General features: G+C 38.9%; 1 protein-coding gene across 5 annotated transcripts; it reads right to left on the bottom strand.

Moving 5' to 3' along the window:
- Nucleotides 1-2,276: 2,276 nt before the first annotated feature.
- On the bottom strand, nucleotides 2,277-10,859 carry KIAA1586 (KIAA1586 ortholog). Of its 5 annotated transcripts, none has more exons than XM_012002061.1 (4): nucleotides 10,591-10,859; nucleotides 9,971-10,054; nucleotides 6,637-6,717; nucleotides 2,277-4,819 (listed from the first exon to the last, which is right to left on the bottom strand). In XM_012002061.1, the coding sequence occupies exons 1-4, from the start codon at nucleotides 10,609-10,611 to the stop codon at nucleotides 2,642-2,644; spliced, it is 2,364 nt and encodes a 787-aa protein (XP_011857451.1). In that variant the 5' UTR covers nucleotides 10,612-10,859; the 3' UTR covers nucleotides 2,277-2,641. The 5 variants fall into 5 exon arrangements, with proteins under 5 accessions (XP_011857451.1, XP_011857454.1, XP_011857453.1 ...); XM_012002064.1 differs by having other exon boundaries at nucleotides 9,971-10,032; XM_012002063.1 differs by having other exon boundaries at nucleotides 10,446-10,620.
- Nucleotides 10,860-14,775: the final 3,916 nt, after the last annotated feature.

Below are 14,775 nucleotides of genomic sequence, written 5' to 3'. Positions count from 1 at the left end.
GCCATTGCACCCGGCCATAAACTTGACTTTTGAAGCCATCAGTTGAAATCATTTCTTCATAATTTTTAAGTCCTATGAGACACAACATAGTGTGTTAGTTGGGTAGTTTCTCAAATTATGAAACTGCTCTAAAACTACAGAAATGTACTTATGATTTTTCAGATTTAGAATCAATTAATCTTTAATATTGCTAGGTCCTATATTCTAAAAGCAATTGTTTGGTGGCTTAACAAAAAGCCTTATTTTTTTTTTTTTTTTTTTTTTGAGACAAAATTTTGTCTTGCTCTGTCACTCTGGCTGGATTTTTTTTTTGAGACAAAGCCTCACTCTGTCACACAGGCCGGAGTGCAGTGGTGTGATCTCGACTCACTGCAACCTCTGCCTCCTGGAGTCAAGCGATTCTCCTACCCCAGTCTCCCAAGTAGCTGGGACTACAGGCACATGCCACTACGCCTGGCTAATTTTTTGTAGTAGAGATGGGATTCACCATGTTAGCTAGGATGGTCTCGATTTCCTGACCTTGTGATCCACCTGCCTCGGCCTCCCAAAGTGCTGGGATTACAGGCATGAGCCACCACGCCCGGCAAGGCCTTGTTCTTTTTAATAACACATCTTATTTAGGCTTTTACTCATAATTTTCTAACAATTTCATCAACTGAAATATTTTCACATTTATCCATTTAAAACTAGTTCTCGGCCAGGCATGGTGGTTCATGCCTATAATCCCAGCACTTTGGGAGGCCAAGGCAGGAAGGCTGCTTGAGCCCAGGAATTCAATATCAACCTGGGCAACATGGCAAAACCCCATTTCTACAGAAAGAGATAAAAATTAGCTGGTTGTGGTGGCATGTACCTGTATTCCCAGCTACTCAGGGGAGAGGTGGGAGGACTGCTTGAGCCCAGGAGGAAGAGGCTGCAGTGAGCCATTGCAGTCCAGCCTGGGTGATATAGCAAGACCTTCCCCTCTCCCATCCAAAAAAAACCCCTAATTCTTTCACGCAAGAATCTCAGCTATTCTGCTGGGCATGGTGGCTCACTCTTGTAATCCCAGCACTTTGAGAGGCCGAGATGGGCGGATCACCTGAGGTCAGGACCTTTCAGACCAGCCTGGCCAACAAGGCGGAACTCCATCTTTACTAAAAATACAAAAAATTAGCCAGCCATGGTGGCAGGCACCTGTAATCCCAGCTACTTGTGAGGCTGAGGCAGGAGAATTGCTTGAACCCGGGAGGTGGAAGTTGCAGTGAGCCGAGACTGCACCACTGCACTCCAGCCTGGGTGACAGAGTGAGACTTTGTCTCAACACCAACAACAACAAAAAAATTAGCCAGGTGTGGTGGCACCACACCTGTAATCCTAGCTACTTGGGAGGCTGAGGGAGGAGAATCGCTTGAACCCGGGAGGCAGAGGCTGCAGTGAGCCAAGACTGCGCCATTGCACTCCAGCCTGGGGAACAAGAGCGAAACTCCTTCTTGAAAAAAATAACATCAAAAAAAGAATCTCAGCTATTTCACATCTGGCCAAACTTACAACTTTAGTTCCTTCTAAAATTGTTTTTAAAAACTCTTGTTAATTCTGATTTCAGGTGACTTAATTTCATTGATTCTTTTTGGCATATGAAATATAATTTACCCAATTCATTCTACATCTGCTGAAGTCTCAATTTTCCTACTTCATCTTTAATTGTTTCTTAAACAGCAGCTTGTTTTGCTCTGCCACAGCAAACTGCAATTGCCATTCATTGTCAAATCTGCAACATACCTTCGAGTCTCTTTACTGTTCCAGTTGTACTAGGTTCTGCATCTCCACTTGATTCTTTTTCAGTATGCCTTCATTTTAAATTTAAAAATTTGCTCATATTCATGTGTAAACTAGAAAAATAATTTAATCATGATTAAAATAAGTATTTCAATTACCAGTTACAATTTACACAGGAATCACTGTAATTCCTGTTGTTTGCATAAAATATTCTGATACACATGATGTTACATCAATTCATAGAAAAAATAACTTGCATTGAATCCATCTGCTGACAGCAGTATCATATCTATGAGCAATACGTTTATATTCAATACTGGAAATGACACACAAGTTTGACAGGCACACTACAACAACCATATCTTATGCAAGGTAACAGAGTAAAATGTCCACCTGAAAAACAGTAAAGCTAAGCAGAAAAATATTTTACATCGTTTCAGTTTTCTTAGGTAAAATTAAATACATTAAAATTTTACTTTTAGTCCTTAAATGAGAAAGACAAGAGCCAAAAGGCTTATAGTTTTTATTCCATTTCTCTTTTATTTGATATAACCTCCAGGGCTTAGAACTTAGATATCTGAGTCCTGTTATTTTTTGCATCCTTAAAGTAAAACAGTACAAAATTATAAATAGTGTTTGTTCTGTACAGAACTTCATGGAATACGTATTATGACCCATTCTAGGAAACATGGGCCAATGTCTAAAAACCTATAGCTCCTAAAACCAATCTTCAAGATTATCTTCTTAGAGAACGCCTTTTAAACAGCAACGTGCTGACAAAAGTTTAACTGGCTTTCCAAAAAAAAAGAAAAAAAAAAAACTTTATGTACATAAAGGATGTGCAGTACATAATTTACAGATGATAAAAAACATATACAATATTCTATTGTAAGTTCCATAAAGCCAATTGATTCTCATGGAAGACTTTTGTTGACTTTTGCCGAACTCTTGTATCTGTAGCCAACCTGTGGTTGCAATTTGACCAGGATTTTACAAATGGTGTTGCATCCCAATCTGCTAGTTCTTTCCCCAATAAATTTATTGTCATTAAATCTGACACATGATCTATTGTCAAACTATTTCTCACCCTTGTACAAATTATGTTCATTAAATGGAAACCCCTTTCAGCTTCAGCACTATTGATTGCAATGGTGCTAACTATCTTTTTAGCTTTTTGTATAGTTGCAGGAATTGAAACATTGTTTGATTTTATATTATTATTTACAAATTCCCGAAAATCATTCAAATCAACTTCACATTTTAAAATTTCACACAAATGAAATAATTTTTTTTCACCAGCTATCCATGGTGAAGTTATTTCTTCATAAGGCCATGTAGAAGGTTCTAGCAAATCAAAGTAATTAAAAATACTTTCATGGTTTCCGTCAGATAAAAGGCGTAGGTTCATGTGCTGAATTATATTGTCTAGTAATATATTCCTAGGAAGAGCATTAAATTTATTGTTTTTATTAAATGGAATATCTTTAAACTTATCTGACTTGATCAAATCTTCAATTTGAGATTCATACTTTCCAGTACCAATTTTTAAATTTTCCAAAGCTCTTATGGTACGTTTGATCAATTTTTGTGCTTTCTGAATATTAGTTGATCTTGACTGTAATGCAGTTGAAAGTACTGAAAATTCTTCAAGAATGTCAATCATTAAAGCAAGGTCTTGTAAGAAATTAATGTTAGCTAATCTCTTTGCCAAACCACAGAAAGAATGAGAAAAATGCATATATAATATAGGATATGCATGCCATACAGCAGTAGCAGCTTGTAAACTACATGCTGCCCATCTTGGTCCCATTACCCGACCAATTTTAATAATTTCAGTTTCAAGTTCTTTAGCTACAGTTCCTAGAGGGTTGGTTTGATTTTTATTAGGTTGATGATAAATAGAATAAATTTTATCAAGAAATATTTTAAAATGATTAATTTGTTTTATTTCAGATATAGAATCATCAAGTGACAATTGTAATCGATGATTTAAACAGTTCCAAATGATGATTTCAGGAAAATTTTCTAACAATTTTGTAGCTACTCCAGACTTTCTTCCCAGGATTGTATTAGCACCATCAGAACAAAATGCAATTAAATTTGCTTTCAAATATTCATTTGTAAAACCACAATCATTTAAAGTAGTCAATAATGTATTGAAAATATACTCTGCTGTAGTTGACACCAATTCTTTTAAAGCCACAAATAACATAACAGGTGCAGGAGCTGACTGAATTGTGCACTGGAGATAAATCACTAGGGTGCTTTTCTTTGAAACTGTAGATGCCTCATCAATTATGATACAGATTTTGGCATTCTCTTCTATAATATTCTTAAATATCTTCATCTTCATTTCTTTTGCAATATGTTCTGCTATTCTTGTTGCACTGTAACGTGTATTCAAACAATTTACCTCTCCATTTTTTTCCTGTAATTCTATTGCCCCCTCAATATCAGATAAAGGTCTATTATGTTTTACTAAACTGTAAACAGTATTGAAAACTTTTACAGTAGCATCGATATTTTTATTATTTTGTTTATGCACTAAATTAGAAATTGAATCATTTGTTGATTCCTTTAACAAATCCTGAATTTTACCATGGGCTTTAGAAACATCATGTTCCCTAATTTTTTTTCGTAGAGAAGCTTGCCTAGTAGTTTTATTACTGCCATTAGGGGTTACTAAATATGCAATCCATTCCTTGGACACATGGACATGCTTTTCTGCTTTCGATCCCAAATGCCGAACTGTTGAACAATCCTTACATCCTAATTTACCTTCTTTTATTTCAAGCCATTTGTATTGCTCTGTAAACATAAATGCTTGTTTTTCATTCCAACAATCTGGAAGCACAAGATTATCTATTTCTTCCTTTGATGAACGTGATGGCTTTTCTTCAATGATTGGTTGTTCAATATACTCGAAATGTGGTTCCTTTGCCTTAGACAATTCACAATGATTTTTGCTCACTTCATTATTTTCTGTGTCTGTTTTCACCTTCTTCATATTTAAAAAATGCAAAAAATCACCCTGTCGTTTTGGCATTTTAGGAAACAGAATCTGAAAAATAATTTTACATATGTAAGTAAAATTCAAAAATAATGTAAAAAGTTCTCTTAGTGATTCTTTATCTAATTTTGGAAATAAATTTTAAACTTAAACATTTAACCTGATTTTCAGTTTATATCTATAACATCAATATAACTTGCTATTTCTTGAAAAAACCACTATTAATTTTTAAAATTCTACAACCAACAACAGTTTCACAAAATTTGACTATGAATTATTATCATCCAATTAGCAAAAAGGTTGGTCATATGATTTGCAAATAAGTATGCTATTTGCACCTCCCCATAGCAACATCCTCCCATGCTCAAGTCCCTTATATAAAATGAAGTATTTGCACTCAACCTTTGCATATCCTCCCGTATACATTAAGTCATTTCTAGATTATTTTTAATACTTAATATAATATGCCACAAAATAGTCTTTATATTACTTTTTAATGTGTTTTTTATTATTGTATTTTTATTTATTATTTTAAAAAATATTTTCCATCTACAGTTGGCTGAATCCACGGATGTGGAACCCACAGTATATGAAGGGCTGACTGTAGTAGCAACATGAAGGGTGGATAATATTTTCAATTACATTAATGAATAAGATGAAAGTGAAACAATAAAGACATATATTAGAGTTTTACTCATTCATCAATGACATCAACATCCTTCTGAACTAATGAAGAGTTAAAAAAAATTTTTTTTTTTTTGAGATGGAGTCTTGCTGTGTCACCCAAGCTGGAGTGCAGTGGTGCGATCTCAGTGCACTGTAACCTCCACCTCCCGGGTTCAAGCAATTCTCATGTCTCTGCTTCCCGAGTAGCTGAAATTATAGGCACACGCCACCACACCAGCTGATTAGTTGGGACTATAGGCATGCACCACCATGCCCAGCTAATTTTGGTATCTTTGGTAGAGATGAGGTTTCACTATATTGGGCAGGCTGGTCTCGAACTCCTGACCTCAAGTGATCTGCCAGCCTTGGCCTCCCAAAGTGCTGGGATTACAGGTGTGAGCCATCATGCCTGGCTGAGTTTTGGAATATTGCAACGCAACTTCCTCAATTTTTTGTATCGCATTTAGTCTAGCAGAGACACATCACACTTTAAAATTTAATCTGCATTAACATTCTATCCTTCACTTTCTTAAATTTAATCAACAAATAATAACTCAAACTCTAGTTTGTATTTTACTGATTACAATGGGGTAATGTTCTACCAATACTGCAGCAGGACACTATTTATTAATAGTTTTCCTACCAATAGATGCAAATAACCTCAAGTGCACAGATAGCAAGAAACGATGTATTAAGTATTACGTTAAATATAATGAACATTTATGTACTTGTACATTTATATACTTTAATTTGTAATAACTGCTCTGTTTACAATCAGCTCACAAAATTTCTGAAAGTTTAACAACTAGATTTTTTTTTTTTTTTGAGACGGAGTCTTGCTCTGTTGCCCAGGGTGGAGCACAATAGCACAATCTCGGTTCACTGCAACCTTCACCTCCCAGGTTCAAGCTATTCTCCTGCCTCAGCCTCCCGAGTAGCAGGGATTATAGGCACGTGCCACCATGCCTGGCTAATTTTTTGTATTTTTAGTAGAGACGGCGGTTTCACCTTGTTGGCCAGGCTGGTCTCGAACTCCTGGCCTCAAGTGGTCCAACCGCCTCAGCCTCACAAAGTGCTGAGATTACAGGCGAGAGCCACCATGCCTGGCCAACAATTAGTTCTTATGATCCAGTTCAAGCCACCTCCAACACACTACTGCACTTAACAAGAAAACTGAACAAACACAAATATAATGTGCTTACATCACTATAATAGGTGCTAGGGTTTTCATTATCACCACAGACCAGATCGATGTATTCAAGAACAGGTCTCGATGGTCCTTCCTAAAAAGGAAGTGGGCAAATTTACAAGTCATGAACAATCATTCAAATTAAACTTAAATTTAACAATTAGTGGGAGATTTTTTTAGTTGGAATCGGCAAAGATTCTCAAGAAAATCTTGCAAGTGGCACAGACTAATTAGAAACAAAAGGGGCAAAGGGGCTGGGAGCAATGGCTCATACTTGTAATCCTAGCACACTGGGAGGCCAAGGCAGGAGGATCACTTGAGCTCAGAAGTTCAAGACCAGCCCGGGCAACATAGTGAGACCCCAACTCTACAAAAATAAAAAATCAGATTGGTGTTGTGGCTCACACCTGTAATCCCAGCTACTTGGGAGGCTGAGGTGAGAGGATCACTGGAGCCCAGGAAGGTGGGGCTACAGTGAGCTATAATTATGCCATCACATTCCAGCCTAGATAAAATTTAGAGCAAGACACTGTCTCAAAAAAAAAAAAAGCATGGGAAAAGAGTCAGAGTACATTAACATGTAATAATGTTCCTGCATGTAGATTCCTTTCAAAATGGGAAATAGCACAGACATTGATTTAAAAAGATACAGATTTCAGCTAGGCACAGTGCCAGTCTCAGCTGCTCAGGAGGTTGAGGCAGGAGGATCACTTGAGCCCAGGAGTTCAACTCCAGCCTGGGCAACACAGTGGAAAAACCCACCCCTGGCTCTACCTCATTAAAAAAAAAAGATATAGATTTCATAGTACAATTTTTTTTTAACTGAAACGATTATCAGTAATCTCTTAGATAGCTAACTTCAAAATAACGAAGGTCTTTGATAACCCTGCTTTATCCTCCACATCATTATACAGCCAAACATCAAACTCTGAATCTTCTTGATCCTTTCTTTACATATACACTACCCTCATCATAGACCAGGCCATAAATGCCCTAGTCAAAAGTCTAGATTTTATTCTATAGGCAAAGGAATCAATAAATAACATCAAGATGGGAACATTATTAGAGCTGTTTCAAGAAGGTTAACCACATAGGAGAGTATGTGGGAAGAATACAAACAAGATAATCAATCTAGACAAATGGCAATGTGGTACAAAAATAGCGATGGCAAGGAGGAAGTAAACTTCCCTGTATATGTACTATATTTCAATAAAATTTACATCAAGGTAAGGGCTCTTTTTATATCCCCAAATCTTTCATCATTCCTTTCTTTCAGCATATTGTTTATTTTGGAGGCTAGGTACATGACAGAACACAAAGAGGATTCTGTGCCACAATGCAGAATGAAGCCTGGATAATCAACATTTATATGAAAAGACTAAGGAATCCAAAGCAGAATATATCAAGACGTAACACATTTTTTTTTCTTTTAATATGAAGAACCCACAAATAGAGAACTATAGCCAGCAGCATTGCATCTTTACTGGATGGTACTATAAAAAACACAGAGAAATAAGCATATCCTGGTAGAGCCCAGTATAGGATGGGGTTACAAAGGAAAGTTGTCTCTGAGTGCATTTTAAAGTAGAATTAAGTTATTGTCTTTTACGTGGCACCACTGAAATGCAACAGGGATGTTTTACTATGTTCTTTCTGGTACTGCAATTACACTGACAGCATGTAAGTCACTTTTCCATATAAGAGCTGTCAAACCTTTGATCCTCTATTTTGAACAGGGTTAAATATAAAGGGTTCTATCATGCTGGATACACAAAATATTTTATGAAAAGATGCAGAAGAATATTTATATTTAAAATAAAATTTAAAGTAATTTAAACCTCAGCTAAACACAGCCTATATATTAACTCAGAATTTAAAATATAGTGATTTGTTCCTCAGGATATTACACAAATCTATACCTATTTACTTTTCCAAACTTAATTTTGTACAGCCCATCTGTGTTTCTCAACGATACATGGATCATGAATCAGACGAGTGTCACTTCTACATACAGATGCACAAAAACTCATCAAGATCATCTGTCCCAATTATTCCTGTTTTTATACCAGTTAAGAGGAACCAAAATTATTTTTCCTAAAGACCCATGAAATCCTCCTCCCAAATGTTTCTCATTAAAAAAAACCAGAAACCACTGCTCTTCGATTTCGAGTTACGTTGCTTACTCCATAACCGTGAAGGCAGAGTAGGCAAATAATCCCCCTTGGTACCATCAATATTTAGAAAGGTTCCTAAATGTCAGGAACAAAATATACACACAATATGAATTGGGAAAAATGTCCAGAAAGTGACAGTATAAAGAACTTCTACACAAAACGAAAACAACGATGTTAACAAAACAATGTTTAGGGAGGAAATTTTTATTTAAAAAACAAGTGACTTACAAAGTCACCCTAAACCTACAAAAACTAAAAAACACAGAAACATTAGACACTCCATTAAAGAAAACTTCTACAGCTTGAATACCAAACTGCAACTAACTACGGCATTCCAAAAGAGGAGTTTGGGACAGAACTATTTTCTGCCTAGTAGTTGAGATACCACTTTACACAAAGCCTTTCTAAAACTCCAATAACTATGGATGAAAATCATCCCAAAATACATCATAAAACACCCCCTTCTGCTTTGGAAACCAATGCTGTACAAAGTGTGCTCAGAAATCCACATGTCCCTGCACTTGTCTGAAAATGAGAATTCCTAGGCCCCACCTTGAAATTCTGATTCGGTAGGTCTGCAGCGGGGCCCAGGAATCTGCCTGTCTATACTTACTAAGGCTTGGAAACTACTGTCCCAAAGGGAAGAAACTCAGAAAAATAGAGCATGTTCCCAGTGATGCAGGATTCTTCATTATGAGCATCAACTGTACTATGCTGTAACATGATGATCTCAGAGGTTAGCGAAATCTTCAAGCTATTTGTCTTCATGTTAGAAGCACCATAACGCTAAGATTCTGGGCTCTCGCAACCCTTCCTGTTTTCTACGACCTTGCTCATCATTAGCTGCTCCTTCCTCCGTGTCGCCTTTACAAGTTACTCTTGCTCCATTTCAAAACAGCGTCTTAGAGACCAGCGTTTTATCTTAAGTCTAAATGAAAGGTAGGGGGTGAGATTTAGTGTACAGCACGTTCTTTAGGCCATGCTCTTTGTGATGGCTACGGGGGTGGCTCAGACAGCTCTTTTGGTAAAGATCCCAATCCTGTGCCATGCTCCACAGTGTCTAGTATGTATCAGACACTCATAAACATTAAATGACCAGGTGAGGTAAAATTACATAAGGGCCCACCATAGTCTTTTACTCTGGGAAAAACCCAATCATCAGTTGCTACTTACACTGACAAACTGAATGTCGTCTTCATTTTCATCCGTTGTTGACTCAGATGCCTCAGGGCCAGCTGGAGGGACAGATTCTATTATCTATAAAAACAAGCCAAAACATGCTTATCTATTCAGCCACATTCTTGTAGGAAGACAGCGTTTCCGAAAGGAACAATTAAAAACAAAGAGCTCTTGAGGAAAACGAACTGAGCACAATTTCACGCAAACCCGACCAGGAACAGAACTCGAGCAGTCGGCTCTTGCCACAGCATGTGCGGAGCTGCAGGGACTCAACGCTGAAAACGCAGTACCAGCCTCTCAGAATTCCCCTTATCTACTCCAGAAGAAGGAACGCAAGCTCAACACCAAAGGGCAATCCTGCCTTAAAACGTCGCTCCCACTGGCCCAGCCGGGGCCACAACGAACGCCGGGCCCCGTGCGGGGGGACGGGCGGCCATTGTTGCTGCGGGTTCCTCGCTCAGACACGCACCAGGTCCCAGAGCTGGGCTCGGCCCAGGAGGCTGGAGAGGTATCGCCCAGAGGCTGCGATGGAGCACCAGGCCTCAGACCACAGAAAACATAAACCCTTCGCGGTTCGCCTCTGAGAACCCCAGCGCCCTCACTCGACTACTCACCTCCGACCCCGGGTCTCCCATGTCTCCGACGGCCGTGCTGACAGCACCACTGCTCCTGCTGTCCCTGCCGCCGCCGTCGCTGCTGTCCCCGCCGTCGCAGCCGCCACGACTCCCCTTCCCGCCCTGCACCGCCTCGCGCTACCGGGACCCGACCCAGCGTGAGCTCCGAGGCCCCCAGCGGAAAGAGACGAAAACCGCTTCAAAACACGGGCGGCCCTCACTGGCCCGCTATCCCCTCAGAGCCGCTTTCTCTCATTCCCGGGCTTCCTTCCCTGCGCCGCGTAGGATGCTGGGATGGTAGTTCCTACCCGCCGGGCGACCGCGGCGCGCGACTCCCCCGCGCGTGGATGAAGAATGGAAAAGGAGTCTGAACTACAGCGAAGGTGTCTTCCTTCGCTGTTTAGTAGGTGTCTTCCTTCGCTGTTGCTCTACTAAAATAGAATGGAAAAGGACTCTGAACTACAGCGAAAGTGTCTTCGAAGGTGAACAAGCAGTGTACCCTGTACCCAATGTCTTTAATCCCTCACCCCCTCCTACCCTTTCCCCTGAATCCCCAAAGTCCTGTGTATCATTCTTACGCCTTTGTGTCCTCATAGCTTAGCTTCCACTTATGAGTGAGAACATACAACATTTGATTTTCCATTCCTGAGTTACATTACTTAGAATAGTAGTCTCCAGTTCCATCCAGGTTGCTGTGAATACCATTATTTGCTCCTTTTTATGGCTGAGTACTCTTCCATGGTGTGTGTGTGTGTGTGTGTATGTGTATATACACCATTTTATTTATTCTCTTGTTGATTGATGGGCATTTAGGATGGTTCTATATTTCTGCAATTACAAATTATGCTGCTATAAATATGCATGTGCAAGAATCTTTTTTGTATAATGACTTATTCTTCTGTGGGTATTGCTTTTCCTAGTAGTAAGCTTGCTGGATCAAATCGTAGATCTACTTTTAGTTCTTTAAAGAATCTCCACACTGTTTTCCACAATGGTTGTACTAGCTTACATTTCTACTAACAGTGTGAAAGTGTTCCCTTTTCACTACATCCATGCCAACATCTGTTATTTTTTGGTTTTTTGATTATGTTCATTCTTGAAGGAGTAAGGTGGAATCGCATTGTAGTTTTGATTTACATTTTCCTGAAAATTAGCCATGTTGAGCATTTTTTCCATGTGTTTGTTGGCCATTTGCATATATTCTTTTGAGAGTTGTCTATTCATGTCCTAAGCCCACTTTTCAATGGGTTTTTTTTTTTTTTCTTGCTGATTTGTTTGAGTTCTTTGTAGATTCTTGATATTAGTCCTTTGTCGGATGTATAGATTGTGAAGATTTTCTCCTACTCAGTGGGTTGTCTGTTAACTCTGCTGATTATTTCTTTTACTGTGCAGAAGCTTTTTAGTTTAATTAAGTCTCGTCTATTTTTCTTTGTTTCTGTTACATTTGCTTTTGGGTTCTTGATCACGAAGTCTTTACCTAAGCCAATGTCTAGGTTTTTTCCGGTGTTATCTTGTACAGTTTTCATGGTTTCAGATCTTAGATTTAAGTCTTCGATGCACTTGAGTTGATTTTTGTATAAGGTGAGAGATGAGGATCCAGTTTAATTCAGCATGTGGGTCACCAATTATCCCAGCATCATTTGCAGAAAAGGGTTTCCTTTCCCCACTTTATGTTTTTGTTTGCTTTGCTGAAGATCAGTTGGCTACAAGTATTTGGTTTTATTTCTGGGTTTCTGTTCTGTTCTGTTGGTCTATGTGCCTATTTTTATACCAGCACTATGCTGTTTTGGTGACTATGGCTTTGTATATAGTTTGAAGTTGGGTAATGTGATGCCTCTAGATTTCTTGTTTTTGTTTAGTCTTGCTTTGGCTATGTGGGCTCTTTTTTGGTTCCATATGAATTTTAGAATTGTTTTTCCTAGTTCTGTGAAAAATAATGGTAGTATTTTGATGGGAATTGCACTGAGTTTGTAGATTGCTTTTGGCAATATGATCATTTTCACAATATTGATTCTGGCCTTCCATGAGCATGGGATGTGTTTCCATTTGTTTGTGTCGTCTGTGATTTCTTTCAGCAGTGTTTTGTAGTTTTCCTTGTAGAGGTTTTTCACCTCTTTGGGTAGGTATATTCTTAAGTACCTTATTGTATTTATGTATTTAATTTTTATAGCTATTGTAAAAGGGGTTGAGTTGTTGATTTGATTCTCAGCTTGGTTGCTGTTGGTATAGCAGAGCTACCGATTTTGGACATTAATTTTGTATCTTGAAACTTTACTGAATTCTTTTACCAGTTCTAAGAGCTTTTTGGATGGGTCTTTAGGGTTTTCTAGGTATATGATCATATCATCAGCAAACAGCAACAGTTTGACTTCGTCTTTACCAATTTGGATGCCCTTTATTTCTTTCTCTTGTCTGATTGCTCTGACTAGGACTTCCAGTACTATGTTGAACAGAAGTGGTGAAAGTGGACATCCTTGTTTTATTCCAGTTCTCAGGGGGAATGCTTTCAACTTTTCCCTGTTCAGTATAATGTTGGCTATGAGCTTGTCATAGAAGGCTTTTATTACTTTAAGTTATGTCTCTTAAACATAGAGTTTGATTTTAAGTGCCTTGAGGTAATCTTCTTTGGGTTAAATCTGCTTGATGTTCTATAATCTTCTTGTACTTGGATAATAGTATGTTTCCCTAGTTTTGGAAAGTTCTCTGTTATTGTCCCTTTGGATAAGCTTTCTCTCTCTCTCTCTTTTTTTTTTTTTTTTTTTTTTTTGTTTTTTGTTTTTTGAGATGAAGTCTCGCTCTGTCGCCCAGGCTGGAGTGCAGTGGCGCAATCTCGGCTCACTGCAACCTCCATCTGTCAGGTTCAAGTGATTTTCCTGCCTCAGCCTCCTGAGTAGCTGGGATTACAGGCAGCTGCCACCATGCCTGGCTAATTTTTGTAGTTTTAGTTGAGACAGGGTTTTGCCGTGTTTGCCAGGCTGGTCTTGAACTCCTGACCTGATCCACCTGCCTCAGCCTCCCAAAGTGCTGGGATCACAGGCGTGAACCACCGTGCCTGCCCCCTTTGGATAAACTTTCTACCCCTGTCTCTCTCTCTGTAGCTTTTCTTTAAGGCCAATACCTCTTAGATGTGCACTTTTGAGGCTATTTTCTAGGTCTTGTAGGTGTGCTTCATTCTTTTTTGTTCTTCTTTCTTTTGTCCTCTCTGACTGTTTATTTTCATGTAACCTGTCTTCAAGTTCACTTATTCTTTCTTCTGTTTGATCAACTCTACTACTAAGAGACTCTTCAGTATGTCAATTACATTTTTCAGCTCCCGAATTTCTGCTGGATTCTACTTAATTATTTCAATTTCTTTATTAAATTTACCTGATAGGATTCTGAATCCCTTTTCTGTGTTAGCTTGAATTTCTTTGAGTTTTCTCAAAACAGCTATTTTGAATTCTCTGTCTGAAACGTCACATATCTCTGTCTCTCTGGGATTGGCACCTGCTACCTTATTTAGTTTATTTGGTGAGGTTGTGTTTTCCAAAGTGATCTTGATGCTTGTGTATGTTCCTTGCTGTCTTGGCATCAAAGAGTTGGGTATTTATTGTTGTCTTCACAGTTTGGGCTAGTTTGTACACCTTGAAAAGGCTTTCCAGGTATTTGAAGGGACTTGGGTGTTATAATCTAAGTTTTTGGTCACTGCAGCCATATCGACATTAAGGGCATCCCAAGCCCAGTAACACTGTAGTTCTTGCAGACTCATAGAGGTACCACCTTGGTGGTCTTGAATAAGATCCAGAAAAATTATCTGGATTACCAAACAAAGACTCTTGCTCTCTTCCCTTACTTTCTCCCAGAGTCCTCCCTCTGTGCTGAGCTTCCTAAAGCTAGATGAGGGGTGACATAAGCACCGCTGTGGCCACCACTACTGAAACTGGGATGGGTCAAACCTGAGGCAAGCATAGTACTGAGTCTTACCTACGGCCTGCTGTAACCACTACCTGGCTGCCTCCTATATTTGCTGAAGTCTCCAGGGCTCTACAATCAACAAGTAGTGAAGCCAGCCAGTCTTGTGTCCTTCCCTTCAGGGTGGCAAGTTCCCCTGAGCCCCAGGTGGGTCCAGAGATGATGTCCAGGACCCAGGGACTAGATTCAGAAACCTTAGAAATATACCTGGTGGCTCTATTCTACTGCAGCTAT

Source organism: Mandrillus leucophaeus, unplaced genomic scaffold (genome assembly GCF_000951045.1).
Source record: "Mandrillus leucophaeus isolate KB7577 unplaced genomic scaffold, Mleu.le_1.0 Scaffold676, whole genome shotgun sequence".
Taxonomy (NCBI): Eukaryota; Metazoa; Chordata; class Mammalia; order Primates; family Cercopithecidae; genus Mandrillus; species Mandrillus leucophaeus.
The sequence above is the reverse complement of the archived record's forward strand: the minus strand, read 5'-3'. Positions and strand labels throughout refer to the sequence as shown.